The sequence below is a fragment of the Sander vitreus genome, chromosome 18 (genome assembly GCF_031162955.1).
Source record: "Sander vitreus isolate 19-12246 chromosome 18, sanVit1, whole genome shotgun sequence".
NCBI classification, from domain to species: domain Eukaryota; kingdom Metazoa; phylum Chordata; class Actinopteri; order Perciformes; family Percidae; genus Sander; species Sander vitreus.
The window spans coordinates 5,103,241-5,124,294 of record NC_135872.1 but is presented as its reverse complement, the minus strand read 5'-3'; the positions used below and the strand labels follow the sequence as shown (position 1 = coordinate 5,124,294).

The window sequence follows — 21,054 nt, the reverse complement described above, 5'->3', positions numbered from 1 at the left end:
CGCAGTCAGGATAATAATACAAAGTCAGAAAATGTACATTGCGGGTGTTAAAATATTCCACTATTTAATTCAAATGAAGCCCCAACATAAATGTATGACGATATCGGAATTGTCCAACACAATTATTCGCTTTCTTTCCGAGAGATAAATGAGAAGACCGATACCTCTCTCACGTCTGTGTATTAGGGATGGAGCTAGAACCAGAAGGTGATTAGCTTAGCTTAGCATTAAGACTGGAAGCAGAAGGAAAAAGCTAGCCCGGCTCTGTAAAAAGTTCAAAATCAACCTTATCAACCCATCCGAGGTTTACTGATTAACACGTTGTATCTTGTTTGTTTTGATCTGTACACAAACAGGTGTAACATTCATCTCTGTGCTCTCCCTGTCTTACATTGACCAAAGCAGCAGCTACAAAATAAAGTCAAATAAAGTAAACATACTATAGAATTAAAATGGGACGGGGGATAAATAATTTCCCAAAGACAAGAAAGAAAGAGTTAGAAAATAAATACCTTTTTCAAAAACATCCATTAATATTCTACAGTTATCTTCATACTCACTCACTCTGTATATACGGAAGCATTTTTCTGGAAAGTAATTATTCCATGCAGCACACCTTTGAAATGCCTGTTCTCGTGGTCGCCTTTATCTCACTGGGAATGATAACAACGCTTCTTGTTGATTAACTGAATTCATATTCTTGTGTGAGGTCAAATGCAAACAGTATGTGTGTGTGTGTGTGTGTGTGTGTGTGAGAGACTCAAGACTATGAGTTTCTTGTATTGTCACAGCATTGCCAAACCTTGCATTAGCACAAAAAATATTGAGGATGTGAATGTAAAAATAGACATTTTGTTTCCAGAATGATGTTTCTTTCAACTATATAAAAGCTAGTTTCTGACTGGTTTGTACTGGCAACTCATTTTTCTTTTATTTGGCGGTAAAGAGCAGTGAACAAGGTTAGAAAGCACTTCAGGACAATTCACATCAAACAGCTAGCCACTTCATTTTAGGGACAAATGTGTGTGTGTGTGTGTGTGTGTGTGTGTGTGTGTGTGTGTGTGTGTGTGTGTGTGTGTGTGTGTGTGTGTGTGTGTGTGTGTGTGTGTGTGTGTGTGCAGCCTGCCTCCCATTCTCTTCTACCGCTCCCAAAATCCTGTCACAAAAATAAGCCTGATCACGGAACAGGCCTTTATCCATGGTGACATCTGTGACACACACACACACACACACACACACACACACACACACACACACAATTAGTGCTGCTCTATTTCAGCTCAGGCCTACATGCGTGTGAAGGCAGGCAGAGCTCAGCATGTCTTTCCATCTCTCCTTCATCACTTTTTAATTTTCTCTTTTGAAACCACAGATAACGATATAATATACGAGATAGACGATAAAAATAGATAAAGATAAAAAGGTCAGCATTTAATCTATTTTTGTATAATGACTACAGTATATAATATACTGTATCATTACGAGCATCCAAAAGACTTACGAACGGTGGATAAATTATTCTGTGGAGAAAGTTTCTCTACATTTTGCCAATTCAAGATACACCAGAAGACAAAGTACACATTACATCATCATGCACATAGAGCTGACTGAGATGCTGAGTCAGGCTCCTGCGTCAGTCTTTTAACTTCTTTCTTAACGTGTTTTCCTTCCATCGTTCATCAGAAGCATAATGACTGAGAGTTATGGCTGCAGTAAGAACAAACTGAGTTTGCATATAAAGATTTAAGAGAACATTAAATATTAAAACATGGGAGGAGAGAGAGTAGGGATGCTGCAAAGGTCTCTTGCTAGACTTGACACAAGGAATTACATGATCAGCATCTTACACTGTATCTGCAGGAGGCGTTCAGGCACAGTATTGAGAGTAGGTCTCCCACGCTCAGAGACCAATACACAACCACTGCAGCTACGCAAAAATGGAAGAAAATAGAATTAAAGCGTAAAAAAAAAGTGAAACTGTATATCAGACGCATTCGAGATGGACAACTGAAACACACCGTTAGTCCCTTAAAGCGTAACTCTCGCCAAAATGCAACCTATGGGTCTTTTTGTTAATGTACCCGAGTCAAACTTTCGTTTAAAAGCATATTAGGGACGGAATGGGAGTGCTAGGGGCACTTTTATGCTAGCATCAAAATAAAAAAAAATATAAAAAAAATATTTTTAAAACACTAAGAAGGCTCCACACAACATGAAACTTTGCTCCAAGTATGACCAGGGGCTCTATACCTTAACGAAAGCATTGACAACATTGTTTGTGTACACAGAGTTTACTAAAAAGAAAGGTTTTGAGCAACTCACTGTAGCTGTTGTTCTTCAGGTCGCCGTCTATCGAGCCAGTCAAAAAGAGTCGAGGGAGGAGAGTAAAGATGGAAAGCTCCTAAAGCTTAGTTCCATGTAAATGTACTGATAATTCGTTGTTTTGTCGTTAGTGAAACACAATATTGACCTTGTAGTTGAAAAAGGAGCCTCATATAGGAATGACATTTCCTCCTATGGAGTCCGTTCATTCGCATTCGGAGATCGCCTATTTTGGACTGGGAAAATGGCGGATAGCGTAAACAACAACTGCGTGAGTAACGTGAGTAAACTCTGTGTACACAAACAATGTTCTCAATGCTTGCGTTCATGTGTAGAGCCCCTGGCGATACTTCGAGCAAAGTTTCATGTTGTGTCGAGCCTTCTTAGTGTTTTAAAAATAGCTATTTTGATGCTAGCATAAAAGTGCCCCTAGCATTCCCATTCAAAAGGCCATTTGACCGAAAAACGAAAATATGGTAAATCTTAAAAGTGGCGATTCCGTCCTAAATATGCTTTTAAACGAAAGTTTGACTCGGGTACATTCACAAAAAGACCCTAGGTTGCATTTTGGCGAGAGTTACACTTTAAGCCACCAGGATGCCCATAAGGATCATTTTCAGTTATCTGTTGGCAGATCAATTAACTATTTAGTCTGTAAATTATCATAAAATGTGCAAAAAGTCTCATCTAAAATTTCCCAAAGGGACATCTTTAAATTGATTGCTCAAACCGTATCCACTTTTTTCAAATCTATTTGATCAACTAATTGATTATTTGACTAATAATGTGAGCAATTAACTAGAAATGGAGCCGTTTACTTCTATTGAGGTACGTCTGCTTGGTCCGGCTATAATTCGGCTGACGTTGTGTACTCTCGAGTTCAAATTATTTTTTCAAAATCTGCTGACGTGTTTGACTGATTATCTACATAGACATGTTATCATAAACCCAATGATATGATGTGAGTCAGTTGAGTTTAGTGCTAATCTGAAAATGTATGTATGTATATATATATATATATATATACGCAGCTCCGTGGGCCTCTGATAAATGTTAACATTAGCATGCTAATATTCTCAAAATAACAATGACAGTTAGTTTTGCAGGTATTTGGTCATAAACCAAAGTAGTGGACATACGGTGCAGCTGTGACGTGTTAAGAGATCCTGCTATAAGTCTTAACTGTATCTTCACAATCAATACCATAAGTGAACATCAGCACAGGGATTTTCTCAAAAACGCTGCCCTGAGCCTGGAGAGGAGCTACAACCTGGCCTAAACGTCCAGGGCTCTCCCGTCTCCTCCCCCTGGAGCTCCAGACCTGACAGTGATAAATGAAACCCTGTAGCTAATGTCTGGCTAGGGGATATTGGAGAGTCTACACACACACACACACACGCACACACACACGCACACACACATGCACGCACACACGCACACACACACACACACACACACACACACAACTGCACTGCAATTAAATCTACAAAGTAACCTACCCCCACCCTCTCCTCCTCCTGTGTCTCTCTCTCTGATTGCCTGGTTTCTTCATCTTCCTCCTGCTCCCCCATTTTCTTATCAGCTTCCCTTTACACTCCCTCCTACACCCATCTTTCTCTCTCTCTCTCTTTATTCCTCCCCGCTACAGTGTTTCCTTCTCCCTCTATCTGAGCCTCCCAATCAGCTACTCCGATTGCCGTCATCGTTTTTATTACTGCCCATCATTACAACCATCAGTGTTATCCTTATTGTTCCGCTTCTGACAACCTTCTGTGCCGGTCTCACAACACGCAGCGCATCTCAAGGAAGACGTGCTTGGATATTTTAAAAGGTTTTATGTTGATAAAAACAAACTTCAATGGGCTTTAGACACAATAGCCAAGGTTTTTGTTAAGGAGATGCTTCCCTTTGTATACAAATGTGGTAGAAACACTTAACAATGATGAAGGTTGTACATGATGGATTTCTATTGTAGAGGGCAGAGTTCTCCCCAGAAAGTTTTTTAGCAGAAGCATTAAGCAGACATTAAAATACAAGTTTATCTATCCAAAACTTTATCTTTAACTTGTATGTACAACACATGTACACATTGTTTTTTTTTCTATCTGGGTGTGTTTGGACCGGGTCTGAGCACCCTTGGGGCTCTTTTTCGAAAAACAATGACATCGTGTTTGGGTAGATTTCCACGGCTTCATTCTAGATCAGATCTTAAATCTTGGTCCCTAAAGACCTCTACCTCAAACTAACCAAATAACCATGCTTGACCGGCAGTGCTGCTTTTGCCTTGAGTTTTTACTTTTACATCCTGATTGTTAAAGAAATAAATTATGAATGTTCTCTGTTTTTATCCCCTGCCGTTGCAATATGCTTCTTTAATACAGACAAAGCATCTTTTGAGCCAGATCCTGAAGTAGAAATCTGCCGAAACAGCCCCATCCATTAAAGACAAGGCATTTGCTGTCAGAAATACCCCTACCTGGTAAGCATTACTTTACAAATCCATATTTTTTTCAAAATAAATCATTTATAATAGGTTTTCTGGAAAGAAAAAAATATTAATGTATTTAAAAGTCACTAAAAACCCAATGAATATCTACAGGGGTAACAGGTATCTCCATTTTTATTTATTTTCCTTAATCATTTTGTGTGTGTGTGTGTGTGTGTGTGTGTGTGTGTGTGTGTGTGTGCGTGCAATCCAGGGAATATCAAACTGGTGTTGGTTCATTCATTTTAAGAATTGCTTTTATCTGTTTTTGCAACTGAACCCTTAATTTATTCAATATTCATTCATCATCGGAAACGTTATCATTATTGTCCGTACATGGTAAATTGTATGCTCGCTTGTAGAAAAATTTGATATTTTTGTTACTGTGAACTAAGACTCTGTACGTTATGTGGGAAATGAATTGGATTCAATTACTCAGAAATGTACCAATTAAACATTGTCTATATTTTTCTCTTTAATTTGTACCAAATTACACAGTTCTTCACAAGAATCTTGGGAAAGTTTTAGGGCTGGGTATCGTTTAAAAAATGACGATACTAGTACCCTTAAAGTGATACCAATTCCGAAAAGAGTACTTCATTTGATTCCTTTTTTTCTACTTCATTCGATACCCATCATGTGAATGGAAGCATCGGCACACTGAACTGCCAACTCCTGCAAATACACTGAGCTCGACTTCACCCCACCACAGACTGTATGGGTTGTAGCTGCTGCAGTAGTGTGCCAAGCACATGTCACATTAGTTTTTTTCCCGATTGCTAACATGCATTTGTCAAAACTCAAGTCCCACTGTCGAAACTTTTCACACGTCGCAGTAAATCAAAGAACACTTGCGGAGATTGGCTGCAAGCAAAACCCATACAAATGGTAAATGTTTTCTGGATCAGGGTACAAAGACGATCGAATGAAGGTGCTATTTGACGGGAGAAGTTCCGATTACTATTTTTCTGGGTTATTTCAGAACTGATACCCAGCCCTAGGACGTATTGAATAAAGGTTTTACCACAGCTCCTCTTTCCCCTGAAGATTTACGAATGTAAAGCAGCTGCTCGAAGATGCATGCGTTTTCTTGTCACAAAGTACACATGCTGTAATAATATAACAACACCTTATTCACCTTATAAATGTAAAAAGATGTGTTTCCTGTTTTGTTCTCCTTTTTTCCATCTTCTCTAAACCTTTGAAACACTTAATTGGCATATACTGTATGTTAGAGTGGTGGTCGGGGTTAATAAGTGTGTGTGTGTGTGTGTGTGTGTGTGTGTGTGTGTGTGTGTGTGTGTGTGTGTGTGTGTGTGTGTGTGTGTGTGTGTGTGTGTTCGTGTGTGCATGTGTGTCTCGATCGATCACTCAGCACCATTAGTACTGAGACAGAGTGTGTGTGTTGTAGGATGGTGGGGTGCAGAAAATAGTACCTAATGCACTTTGCACTTAAAAGATGGTGGACTGATTGGACCCTTTCAGACAGAAACTGTAAAATTGCTCTGTACGTCACCTATATATTAAACGGTAAAAAAAAATACTGCAGATTCCATTTGGGTCTGCTCATGAGATATTTGGAATTTGGCACACAAGCTTGGTTATATTTAATGGATGAAGGGAGAGGTTGCTTACTGCAACATGCATGCACGCTTTAATTATCATTAATACATTTATGATATGTTCATCATGCTGTGTACATTATCATCTCTTGGCTTCTGTGTTCAATACTAAAAACTACAGCCACACTATGTGGAGTAAAGGCACTTTAGCGTCGCTGGGTTTACTGTTTAGTGATAAAAGGCTGCAGTGTTTACATGGAGTTGGGCTCAAAGTAAAGTGTGAGGGATCTGCATTAGATCTAAAGCAATTATTCTTCACTCTCAGCTGCAATCAAATAGAGACTCCTAAAAGTCAGACTTCCTATCTTCTGCAAACACAGCACAGACTTTGATTAAATATCAGATATTGGCCAATTAGTGCAGATATAATATATTTAATGTTGCATGAGAATAATATGTTCTTACCCCCACTCAAAAATAATTACAGCCGAAAGAAACAAGGGATTTCATTCACTCAACACGCCCGTTCTCTATTGTGTTGTATGGAAATGGAACACAGGCTCCTGGCTACCAAATTTGCTTTCCGTATCTTCCTTACACTCTTTTCCTAGACTATCATGGCAGCTCAGTGGGGTGATTGATAATCCTACTAAATTTATATCGTGGAATGTCAAAGGGGTTAACAATACAGTCAAAAGACAAAGGGTGTTATCTCATTTGCAACAACTTAAGGTGGACGTGGCGTTCCTACAAGAAACCCACCTTTGTACTGCTAACATCACCAGCCTCAGGCGAAACTGGGTCGGCCAGGTCTATCGGTCCAAATTGAATGCCAAAGCTAGAGGGACGGCCATATTAATAAACAAAGCAATCCCAGGAGGTGATTAGTGACCCTAATGGGCGATATATTATTGTTGTTGGAGGGCTCTTCGCCAACCTTGTAATTTTGGTGAATTTGTATGCCCCTAACTGCGATGACTGATGACTTTGAAAAATTATTTTTGGCAGTACCCAAATTGGACAGTGGGTTACTTATATTGGGAGATGACTTCAACCTAGTACTAGATGTCACCTTGGCTAGGTCATGAACCACCCGACGATTCAACGTCGTTGAATATCTGAGTGTCAACACAGTTATAATCTGCCAGGCTCAGTCTCTGTCTCGTTTCTCTTCCCCTCCATCTTTTCTTCTCTACCTCTCTTCCTCTTTCTATGTCGATCTACAGGTCTCCCTCATCTGTTATGTCTCTCACATTCTCCCCCTTAAACGCCCGCCATTTTGCCCGTCAAGGTTATAAGGCCACCATGTAATCGACAAAGAGCTCTGCTGATAGAATCACAAACACACTTTCATTCGCTGGTATCCCTCTGTGTTGTCGTGGTAACGGCTGCGACAAGGGTAAGATGGATTGAGGAGCACCTGAACCTGATAACGCCGCACAGTCGCTTAACATTTAACACAAGAGGCGTGGTGGATGGCCCGATACGGGTCTACAACACCGGCTTTGCCTGGATTTCCCTAATCTTCTGTGTATCTGATAACCTACATGGCCACAAGTATGTGGACACCAGGACTTGAGTAGGACTTGAAATGAGTATCAATCCCATAGAGCAGTGGTTCCAAACCTTTTTTCCTTGGCGCCCCCCCTACTCATGTCTAAGAAAAGCTACATTATATATTCTAGTGTATTATCATAATTTGTTAAATGTGTGAAAATATGTTTTTTTACCACCTCAACCTCAAACCAGATAAAGACTTGCGCACCCCTTGTGATCTTTGCTGCCTCCCTGAGGGGTGCCCAGATCCCAGGTGGGAACCACTGCCATAGAGTGTATATAAAGATGGACGGCGCGTCGCCACTTCCTCCCACTGTACAAAGGTGAAGCCAAAATATCCCGGATACGGGCGCCGCCATTAGAGGTCGACCGATTTTTGGCATTTTTTTACATAATCGGCATCGGCCAATATCCCAGTATATCAAGCTGATTAATAGGCAGGCACATCTACGGGCAGCCTAGTGTTAAAAACATGAATAGGCGACATTTTTTACAGCGCACCCAGACCAGCTGCCTCCAGCCCCTCCCCTCGTGAATTCTTGCGCCGTGTGTCTCGCACAGTCACTTCAGGCTCAGACGCTACCGTTAGCAGTAGCATGCTGCTGGTGTTCTTGCCTTGGGATTAACTGTACTAATAAAACCGTACAAAACACAGCGGCCACACCGTGGTGTGGCCACACTGTGGAAGCTCCCCGAATGTCATTTATCAGAGTCTGGTTGTTACCCCTGTCCGTGGCAGTCTCATCCACTCTTATGACGGAGCTAACTGGAGCTAACCGCTAACGGAGCTAACCACTAACGGAGCTAATCGTTGCTAACAGAGCCTTCAGTTCTCCGTGCCTGTATCCATTAACTGCATCTATGGACTCGAGCACGAATAAAACCCTTAATTTTATTAAATTGTCTGGACGAGTTTTAAATTACAACTAAGAGTTGTTTAAATGACAGAAATCTGCTCAGATAAGATCCTAATGAGTGCTACAGGACATGTAACAGTAGGATCCCCAAAACACAGCTAAAACACTTCAACAAATGGTTTTGTTGAGAAATTCTGTGTATATTAGTGTTACATTTTATCTTTCAAATAGAGGTTTAAAAACAAGCACATATCGGCCAAAATAAAATCGGCAGCATTTATCGGCCATCGGCTGACCCTGATTTCTAAAGATCGGCATCGGCCAGAGAAAACCCATATCGGTCGACCTCTAGCCGCCATCTTGTAATTTTGGAGCCAGAGTCTGCGCAGTACTGAGCAGATGGTGGAGCCGAGGTATCAAAGTCCCGCCCCTACACCCGCCCGACCAATCGCGAGTCAATCCCAGCTGTCAATCATGACGTTTCACCCCGTTTTTATAGCATGAAATAACTCATAAAAACTAAATTATCATAAAACTGAACACTTGAACAGACATCAGTGTGATCAGAACTACCTAACCTGACAGAAACCATCTTGGGAAAATAAACATTTGACGTGTAATTTGATTTTTTTAGTTTGGTCCTTTCCGCTAACATGGATGGGGCGGGATTTATGACCTATACTGCAGCCAGCCACCAGGGGGCGATCCAGATGTTTTGGCTTCACTTATACAGTCTATGCATCAACCCCTGGTATGTCCACTTCCATTAGTAACATCAATAATTAATCTTTACCAGATAAAGCTAGGTGAACACACTGTTAGTTTGGGCTGCAGCGTGAGCTGTTCATATGGAGAGAATCAAAACAGCTGGCCAAAGGGGTTTTTCTTGGCTTCAACTGCGTTTAGCTCACAGTGTGAAGAAACAACTTTTGTTTTTTAAATACACTTGATATCTTGAAATCAGAGTCTTATTAGCATAATATCACTCCTGGTATTTGTCAAATACTCCCTGTAAAAAATGACATGTTCCACAACAGCAAGCGATTATAATGATTTACACCCACAAGTACACCCGCTAATTAAAAGACCAGCTGCTCGATGTCTGAACACATCTGCATTAAGCTGTAATGAGGATGACATTAACTTCTTCATTAGGCTTTTGTTTTCACTTTTTCCATCTGTGCGTGTGTGTGTGTGTGTGTGTGTGTGTGTCGGTGTGTGTCGGTGTGGAGGGGGAGGGGTAAAATGTCAACTAGGGGTCGTAATGTCTACGTAACATCAGAATGCAAGTAACAAAAGAATTAGATTTTCAAATGGATTGTAAACCACTAATTAACCAATAAAAGGGGGTAAATTCCATAAATCAGACTTGATACTACTTTTGATACCGATAGGCTTTTTTTTAGCAGAAAAAACACATAGTAATTACAATATTTTTGTTTAGAGACAACTAAGGCTTGTAAATACACATCTACTCTTTATTTGCATTAATTCAGACATAACTTACTTTGTATTTAAACTTTAACAATCTTATATAAGAAACAGCACCAACAGCCACTTATTTGCAGTTCATTGGTGTTGAGGTTTAGACAGTTTGGGAATATTAAGGTGGTTAAAAGTAGAACGGAAACAATTCCAATAAATTATTCGGTAGGAAGAAAATTACATGGAACCCATTCTGATAATAGCTTGTTACAGACATTTTTCAAGCAAAAAATGCCAAACATTTGCAGGTTCCAGCTTCTCAAATGTGAGGTTTGATTGCCTTTTCTTTGTCACATACAAATATGATAGAAAACAGAATATGTTTGGGTTGTGGACTGTTGGTCGGATAAAACAAAGAATTTGAAGGAAGCACATTGGAGTAAGGGAACATGTGATGGACATGTTTCACTATTTCCTGACATTTTATAGACCAAATGATTAATGATTGAGAAAATATTCTTCAAATAATTGTTAAATGCAGCCCTGTTTGAAAATATGTAATTATTTCATGTGCATGACTTTTATCACCACTTGTGTACAATATGCAGACTGTTGACAAAGTTGCATGAAGCATTTTAAAGTAGCAAAGAATATCAAATAAAGATTGATACTTTGAACCCGTTGTTTATGCTCTATTATCTATCATCCATCTACAATCTATGATCTACAATCAAAAGCTTCGGAACAGCTACTAAACGGACATTGTGGTGAGATGATATTGTCAACGGCTGTTTCCAAGATCAAAAATGAACTTTCAATCTCAACTTTTTAGCCAAAATGGAAGAGAACTCATCAAAGAGAAACTTAACTCTCACTGAAAATCTTGTTTTTTGCTGACCTCCAGCGGTTTCACTTCTCACCTGGCTGCAGTGACGTACAGGTGTACTCTAGGAGCCTGTGACATCACTGTTGGGCGTGGTTGCAGGGGCAGCAGAGCTCATTTCTGACCAAAACTATTTATCTACTGTTCAAAGATCCAGAATGAACGTTCAGTCCCATCTATCTTCCAGTTTGCACAGTTCTGAATCCCAAAAAAACGCTCCGATTTAATATCCACTGTGTAAAGATATTCTAGAGGTCAAACAACATGGAAACACCTGCTTTGGTCTTTCGCTGAAGGCTTTTGGCCCAGCTTGGCCTGCTTCATATCCTCTGGGTCAACTGCGTTTTAACACGTATATTAAGATTTCACGCTTAAATTGACATTAAACCATTCTCCCAACACACTTTAATCCAACTGTAATCCAGTTGATTTGGTCAAAGACATTCAACAAGCATTCGTACACAGACCTCTTTCTTGGCGCGGGGTTGGCCTTCCTCTGGCTGCGAGTGCACTCTTCGAGGTCAAACATCCATTCAAGTCTGGCTCATAGACGTCTGGTTCTTCAAAAACATACAAATACTTTGCTGTTCTAAAATGACAGGTCGTATTATCGGATATTGTGGTCACACTACACTTTGCGTCCGAAACTTGGTCGGGTCCGATGGCTCCAACGCCGAATATCGTTCAAAAAAAAGAAAATTGTTTGTTTTTGTTTTTGTTTTTGGTTTCCATAGCCCTTTCAGAAGGAGTTTTCAGTCGATTGAAAGTAGTTTTTCTCTCGTCTTTTTCGGAGCAGAGGCAGAGCTTGTCCCCATTCACCACCACCTCCACCACGCCTGGACATTTCTTGATTTCCTCTGGCGCTGCAGCCCTGAGCCAGACAGACAAAGGAGGGGAAGCCCTGCCAAGTCTCTCTATCCTCTCTGCTCTCTCGCTCTTTTTTGGTCTCTCTCGATTATGGCAGTGTTCCCGAGAAGCTTTGGCGACGCTCCAGCATGTCTGCCACTCCGTCTGAACCTTTCCATCCATCCATCCATCCCAATCGTCCTTTTCGCGGTGGACCCCCGCCCTCCTAACCCACATTCTCCTTCCCCCGTCTGACCCTCTCCAGTCTGAAAAATACTGAACACACTTTGGGTAAATCAATCCAAACCAAATTTAAACTCAGACTCAAACATTTGACTTTGTTATCTTCCCATTTCTCTCCATCTCTTTAACACTGAACCCAAATATCACTGAATCAATATCTTCTCCACACAACCTTTACACTTCCTACTTATTATTACTGTCATCTTTCTCTTTTTAATGTTAGTGTGTGTGTGTGTGTGTGTGTGTGTGTGTGTGTGTGTGTGTGTGTGTGTGTGTGTGTGTGTGTGTGTCTAGTGGTCTTTTGTTCAGTGCCAGTGCAGATCTATTCATCATGTGCCAAGACTGAGCGCCCTCACTTGTAGTGAAGAGGGGGCAGCTTGGAGCCAAATGCCCCAACTGCCAACTTGGTGCTGCTGTCGGTCGGTTTGTACACACGAAAAACTCCCTATCTCACACAACACACACATACAAACACTTTTGTTTAAGCCATATTCATGTTATAGTGACAATTATGTTTTAGAATAAATAAATAAATCATGTATGGATGTCTGGATTATTAAAAGCCAATACTGCTTTTCATGAATTGAAGTTGCTAATATCTGATATTTATTACCAATATCCTCATTCAATGTCTTCACATATCACGATCTATCTTTTATTGAAAATAAAAAATAATAAAACAAGTTAGTGAACATTTTTGTTTTGCGTGCGTAAATACTTTTCTGATACAATGCAGAATAGTGTAACACAGTTATGTATTTCATCACTGCTTTGAATATTGCCTTTGACTTGTTTTTGCACATATTTTCCATTCATGCCATAGTTGTTTGAAGAAAAATGTCCATATTTATGCCTTGTGAGCATTTACATCAGACTACTCAAGGCGGCTGTATGTTTGCAGAGTCTGTCATAATGTTTTTAAAGATATTGTGCGTTGACAATATACACTATGACCGCTATTTCATTTGGGTTTAATTACATTAAACAATGGACATTGGCTGACATCAGGCATCAGTATTTTCATCGTTTTCAGGCATTTCCATGTTATTAACTCAGATCTATCGGAGCTCTCAGAAAAATCCTAGTTTTAAAGTCGTTATTAAGACTTGAAACGTTGACTTGAGCACGGTTCACATGTCAGAAGTTTGTAATTACAGCAATAATCAACACTGAGATTTTTGACATTTTTACCAATATCCTACTAACAACAAATGCAAATATTTTAAGCAATATAATTCAAAACTTCTATGTTGCCTCATTATGTCTGATTCTTATCAGGACAGAAACCCCACTTTAACAGCCTTTAGACCATTTGTACTGCAAGTAATGTAAAACTCTGATGAAATCTATACAATAATAAAATATCAATATGCTTGTTGACGTCTGACCAAAGTATCTTACTTAACATTAAGGGCCTTAAATGTAGTACCTATTTACCTCAAAAACAGGTAATATGCACCGACAAGTTGTGTTCTTACAAGTATGCACCACAATATCAGGGTTATAATTCTCATATATTTACACACATGTGGCGTATCTGTGTCAATGTATTCATACAGTGGTCAAAACTGCTTGCGCATGCGCAGTAGTAACAGCAGGTGCTAATGGCTACATTTACAGTTAACCCTACTTCACTTAATTACGTCTTTATAACCGATTTTTTCCCCATCGTGTACGGAAGGCAACGCCGCAAACGTTACCCCGAGATAACCAGAACATAAACGAAACCAGCAAAAGAATCGTTTTGGTGCGCTATATGACGTTAGCGTGTGATAAACTAAAGTTATGCTAAAGAAGCTAAAATGCTAACGCTAACTTACCGGATACTTTGATGCCGTCTGTCCGGCCGGGCAGTGCTGCCTCTGGAGTCGTCATCTGGGCTTTAGAGGTCATCTCTCCCATCCTACTGTTGATAAAATGACGCCAAACCAGACGGAGCCTGGAGGATGAGACCATTGATCCACAGCAGCACCGACACACTCCTGCTGCACACCGAGGGCTAGCGTTAGCTCAGTTAGCGAAGCTACATAACAACGATCTTATCTAACAAGGCTTGTGTAATGCCAAGGTGTCCACGTTACTCAACACTGACCATAAACAAAACGGCATGCCTAAATACACTTAAAACATGATGTAAAGCGTTTGTCACTCAAGAACAAGTCTGTATTTCTGCACAAATATTGACTCCAAGCAGTAGGTTTATTTAGATAAATTCTTATCTTCTTACTCTGTTACCTATTCCAATTATTTAATTGACATCACCTGCGCCGAATTTACCGGACGAACTCGTTATTTCTTCAGTTAATTGATACGTACAGTTTAAACATAATTTGTTAGATTTATGAACGGAGTTTGGTATCGTTGTAAACCATTCCAACAGCTGTGCTTCAAAGTAATTTCATACACATTTATTCCAACTGTATTACAGAAAACATAGACACGTGAGCTTAGTTTCTGTCACTGTTGTCACATTAGTGCTACCTGTGACTCTTTTTAATTGGACTGCCCGTTAAATTGAGACAGGTCCTTTGCTAACCCTTATCCAAAATGTCAATTAGCCTACATTACAACCTTGGAGAAAGTCTGGTACCTGGGACATGCATCCAAATTCTTTTTATTTCCTTGAGAAAAAAAAACAAACAGTTGTTGTAAACTACCCAGTTACCCATTCACCTGTAATCATGTGGAATATTGGTTAAGTCAGTGGTTTTCAAACTTTTTTTCAATAATGTACCCCTTTTGAATTGTTTCTTTAATCCAAGTACCCCCTGACCAGCGCTAAAGTAAGGGAAAAATAGGTAGAAAATAGTATTAAAAACTTCAAAAACAGTGACATAACTTCGAAAAAAGCGAGAAACTTGTAAAAAGTAGAAGGACAGTAGAAGGGAGGAAGGCAAGAATAGATCCAAAGAAGGCTACACAAATGTCACATTTTTGGTAGGAAAAAAAAAAAGTCTACATAAAGAGGAACAATGTTCTGGACAACAACAGCCTTGTAACTATTAAACATTTTGTTAAATAGCTCACGTACCCCCTGCAGTCCTCCAAAGTACACCTAGGGGTACACGTACCCCCATTTGAGAAACACTGGGTTAAGTTATTCAATTGTATACATACATGTACCCCCCCACCCCGCCCCCCATAGCTCAGAGACCTACAATCTATCACAACGATTTCATAATAATCAATTTGAGACACTATGCTCTGACCTATGTAAATGACTTTAGTCTAAGTTGTTTTAACTTAATCAGGCTCATAAGCAAGTATGACTTTATTTAAGCAATATTAAACAATATTATAACGTCATTATTGGCCTGACAGTAATGCGGTCAGATCAGATTGCCTGGTTGGATCTACTTGTTGTATAATAACACACCAAAACACACTGTGCACAGTGGTGCAAAGTGGTGTGAACTGTACACACAAATAGCAACGTGGATGGGGGAAATAATCTTTGTACGGTCATGTCCTGACTTGTGATTTTGTCAACATGTTTGACGCAATCAACACCAAGTTCCTCCTGTTTCCTTCTTCCTTTTTATGGTGATGTTTCCTTTTTAGCAACTATAATATATAGAAAAGTAACGCACACCAAGGGCTGTCGTGAGTTGCCGATCACTGGAACTTGACTTGAAAGTAAGGAAAAATTGTTGCACACTCTGGCTCCATATGCATTTCTCTATTTATTTTTGATGACGTTTCGACCCTCAAGGCCTTCTTCAAAATCAACAATCCACATCCATCCTTTTAGCAACTACACATCCTTCTAGATATTAACCATGATTATCAAACAAAACTCGGGTTACTGGGGAATCCATGTATCCGTTCCATTTCCATTATCTTAATGTGCTTATTCACAGTATTTCAATTATTAATGTAGATTTAAATGTAGCAGTATGTTTGTATGTGGGCTTTAACCAGGGAATTCATATGCATAGATGTTTCCATTTCAAACTGTCTTACAGATATTAAAACAAAACATCACTTAATATTAAATAAGATGAAACCAAATCATCTTATGGTAAAATGTGTAGCAGTAAAATATAAATACAGTAATATAATGTAGAAAAAAAGAACCAATGCAAATAAGAGCATAACAGTAAATCAAATATAGCACAACATCAGTAAAACAGAAAGAGTAGAATTATGAAATTGATATAAATACTGTATAGGTGGTGAAATTTTCACCATCATATACCGAAAGATACAGAGAGAGTTGTGTGGAGCTGATAGTCTTAATTAGCTTTGTAGCAACTCATTTGGCAACGGCTTGAATGTTACGGACGCTCATTAAAATAAAATGTACGCACTAAAGCTTTAAGATAAAATACAATTTCTGTTGCGCGTTTGATAAAAGGACACATCTGTTGTTTTGCACAGTCTATTTAAATAAAGGAATATTTTAATCAGTCATTTGTCTGCAGCTCATTCTGTTTACCCTGACTTATCGTATTGTGAACTTAAAATCGTGAATCGTATTGAATGTTGAGTTGGGGGTTTCGTTACACCTTTCAGACTCTATCTCGTAAAGCTTGTACGTGGTTGGCTGAAGAAAATGAGGCTCCTTAAGGGGACAGATGACGAGCCATATGGAAGAACCCAGGAGGAAACGCTGTTCATGTTGGAAAAATATGAATTTCAGTATCTGATTGTTGCTGTATGAAGGTGAGAATCATCTATAATTCAGAGGGTTTGTGCACAATTTCACATTCCAGCAAAGAGCACACGAGTAGATGAAGTAGGCCTGCATGCAGTTTAATGTCTGACATTTTTGGTGGAATGTAACTAAGTACATTTACTCAAGTAGTGTAATGCTATTGAGTAGAATTTTGGCCTACATGTACTTTACTTGAGTATTTCCAGTCTATGCACTTTATACTTCTACTCCACTACATTTATTTGACATTTTGACACAATGAAATTTTAACAAATCTCATAGACCCAAACCATATTGCCAATGCCAAAATATGTGCACACTCTTATGTACCTTCTTGTACTTTTGGTAAGGGGCTGTTAGAGCAGCAGATGAAGTCCCATGGTTTTGGAATTAGGTGTTCAACAATGACATCTCATGGATCCACATACTTTTGGCAATGTGGCGTGTTTTTATTCAGATCTATCGGTGTCTTCGGAAAACATGCTGTTTCCTGGAGCCATTTAGATTTAATCACATAATAAATGGCAGTTTAGTTCAGAGTCAGATGGATGTTTTACTCTGTTTGTTCAGTGAGGCAGATGCTCTCACTCTTTCTTTCCTCCCTCCATCTTCAGAGAAGAGGATGAAAGCAGAGCTGGAGCCGAGGATGTAAAAGCCTGGCTTCATCTGACTCCCTCTCTTTCAGAGGACCACCCCCTCCCCTTCTCCTCTCTCCCGTTTTGACTGCACCCAACTTCTCTCCCTCCATCCTTCCATTCAGCTACTGTATCCACCTCCTGACTGCACCCAGCACAAACAAAACCAGATTTTTGAGGGCTTAGGATATTGCTTGGCTCCGGCACTCTTCTGGGTTTGGACTATTTGTGCTTGAAGAGTTCTGCAGAGAAAAGAAAAGAAAAAAACAATCGTTGTGTGTGTGTGTGTTTTTTTTTTTTTCAATTCAGCTGCAGAAGAAGGACGGTCCGATCTCCGCATCCCCCGCAACATCCCTCCGCATCCTCAGCATCCTCAGCATCCCTGCACGGAGCTCAAGAGGAGCGCACCGCGGACTGGGCGGCGCACGCAAATCAAGCCGGTTTAAAGCGTTCCATCCCCGGACGAACAGAACCTCCTGCATCGGTGTGTTTTATGTAGGACTTCAGTAAATGTCCGCCGATGGTAAAAACTAAAAACAAAAAAAAAGCTGCGCCATTTATCCTGCATCCTGCCGCTGAAAGGTATTGTTGTTCGGTTTTTCCACACATATAGGCTATGTAGCCTACATTGTGTAGCCTATTTATTTCAACCCAATCATTTGTTTTTAGGCCTTGTGGGTTTTTTTTAAACCTCCATCAGCTCCTTTCATCTGCGCTCAATCTGCTCCTGCAGCAGCCGCAGTGCTGTCGAGCTCTGCGGAACTTCTTATTTCTGTCTTCTTTCCCCCCCTGAAATATGAAGGAAAGGCTGCACACACTTAGCATGCACACCCATATACTACATAAAAATGCATCAATAATCAACATTTTACTCGGATTTGACTTATTGTGCAGCTGCCGCGGTAGTCATGGTGTTCTAATTAGCCTCTAAAACACTACAAGCTTTAATTGATTATTGATTATAATTCAGTACGGCGTCATGCGGTGGGAACGATGTTATAGTTTGAGTAATAAGATGAAGATATTCTGTGTAGGCTACTCGAGTAGACATTTTTAACACAGGCTCGACCGACCCCCACAAAGGCAGCCATGTCCCCTCCTCCCCTCCCCATCCCCTCTGCGTTTTAGCCTACATGAGCTATCTGGGTCATTAGCATTTCAGCGGTTAATGAGGCTGCAGATGGATTCTCTTCCTCTGCCGGAGAGCCGTTGAGCAGCACCGATAGGCTAACTGCTTGCTCCATCTGCAGCAACCAAACGACAAAATAAAATAAAAAATAAAAATGAAACATGTGAGGATGTTTTTGGAGCTGACAGGGTTGTGTATAGCCTACTCATGTGGGATGAGGAGTAAAATGGGCAGCAGCATCAGCTTCCTCCCCTGTCATTAATGCAGTGGTGTATAAGAACGTGCATTATGGCTGCTGCTGCTGCTGCTGCTGCTGCTGGATAATGGAAGGTATGCTTTAATGGTCCGCAGTGCTGCTTAAAGCACCATGCCGGTGTTTTTTTTTTTTCATTCTTAAACACAGTATATTCTTACATGACTTTGAATCCTCTGCATGCTGCATTATTTCTGTTTTCTTCTTCTTCTTCTTCCTCCAGGAAGCCATTATTGCATTTCACTATGAAAATCACTTTACAGAGACTCCAGGGCGCAACTTTGGGCTCAAAATTTCAAATTTCAAAGTCAAACACTTCATTTTCTGAATTCTGGTGAATCTTTCTGCAACCATTTGTGCCTTTTCTGCATCAATTTATGGTGCACATGTCTTTATTTATGTCATGGAAATTTTAATAGGTTTTTTGGGGTGGGTTGCACTGGCCAGTGTTGATTATTGTAAATTACGCCTATGCAGAGGCAATCAGGCAATCCATCTCCAATGAAACATCATGTCTGCTTTTACTGGAGTTGAAATTGCATTATCCTTGATGACTCGCAGTTAGAAGTGTTGGGAATGCGATCTCGAGCGAGAATAAATCTGACAGGGCTCACACGGTTAAAGGGACGATATAAAAAAACAATAGATTTTTTTTGACACAAAATAACATAAGCTTTTTGTTCTTGTGAAATGACTGCAGCAACCTGAGAAGACAGTGAAATCACAGTTATGTTGAATCACTCACAAATCAACTTCAACCTGACTCGAATCTGTGACATGCATTGTAAGTAGATGTTATTCTCTTTTGAGGGTTTAAACCCCCCCCCAAAAAAAAAAAAAAAAATGAAAAAAATAAATGAGAGCCATGGCCTCAAGTCCCTGCAAATTTCCTAAGCAAGTCAGAAGTTAATGGAGACCAGAGGCTGCCTGGATGATGCAAAAATACATTCATGGCTATTTAAACATGCAAAATGCCTTTTAAATGGGCCTTTTAAGTCACTGTAGTTAGCAGTCATAGTTTAATCTTAAAATAGTCAACATAACCAGTAGATAAATAGCAGCTGTCCCAGCATGTAGCCTGCTGTCTGGATGTCAGCAGGACATCCTTTACAGTTTATCTCAGGGACACACACTCATATATATATATATATGGGGTAGGGTTACCATTAAAGCATCTTAAACTCTCTTTGGACTGCAGGAGGAGACAGAGCACTGCAGAAAAAAACACAGAGGGGAGCCAGAGCATCTGCAGAGCTGCAAAAATTAATCGATTAGTTTTCAACTAAAATTAATCAGCACCTATCTTGGTAATCGATTAATCGGTTTGAGTCTAATTTCTGGGATTCCAGCTTCTTAAATGTGAATATTGTTCTAGTTTCTTCTCTCCTCTGTGACAGTAAACTGAACATATTTAAGTTGTGGACAAAAGAAATTTGAGCTCATCTTGGACTTTTGGAAAAACACAGATGGACATTATAAATGCTAGTGGCCAGTGTAATAAACCCTTGGTTTATTCAGTATACGTGATGTTTGTTTAATTATAATAGTTGGTGTGCATTTTATGAGTATAGTCATGATGAATAACCTGTGTAGTCAGTATAGACACCATGCAAGCATTAGTATAAACAGTAGTCAATATATTTTGCCCAAACAGTGACAATATTATAAATGCATACTTATTAAAGTCAGTAAATGCAGGCTGTATTGGCCCATAAGAGATGTTCAATATAGTGAAACATATGTTATGTTCTTTATAAAAATGTATTTACAAGGTTTGAAACATTTCATCTTTTTATATATAATCAATGTCCCTCAATGCTTTTGATGTTAAATACAAAAAAAAATGCAATACATGACAACATCTTGAAGGTTGAGAAAACTATTGTGAAGGATACAGTGGGATAAATTGAACAAAGTCAAGTGAAGCAGAACATAGAGGGATATAAAGGGATAAAGTGGGATTGAGCAGTGCTGGAAGAAATGGGATTGAGTGGAATCAGCTGAAGGCAAAAAAAATGAGACAAACAGGAGCAGAACAAAATGTACGAAAACTGAACCGAACTGGACAAAGTAGATGAGACTGATATTGTAAAACATATAATTGGGGGAATAAAAAGCAGAGGATCATGGGTCGTCTCTCCTCGTGTTCACAGCGGACCTTGATTTAAATGTCCATACAATTAAGGCACGCGGTGAATGC

At 39.7% G+C, this 21,054-nt stretch overlaps 1 protein-coding gene across 2 annotated transcripts in view; it reads right to left on the bottom strand.

Annotated features, from left to right (window-relative positions):
* The window catches only part of msraa (methionine sulfoxide reductase Aa), a 44,609-nt gene extending 30,379 nt beyond the window's left edge, over positions 1-14,230 (bottom strand). Inside the window, exon 1 of one of the 2 annotated variants that reach the window (XM_078274979.1) lies at positions 14,001-14,230. In XM_078274979.1, the coding sequence (XP_078131105.1) occupies positions 14,001-14,136 (136 nt within the window). In that variant the 5' untranslated portion in view covers positions 14,137-14,230. The remainder of the gene's footprint in view (positions 1-14,000) is intronic. The other variant, XM_078274978.1, reaches the window with a different exon arrangement.
* Between the last annotated feature and the right edge of the window lie 6,824 nt (positions 14,231-21,054).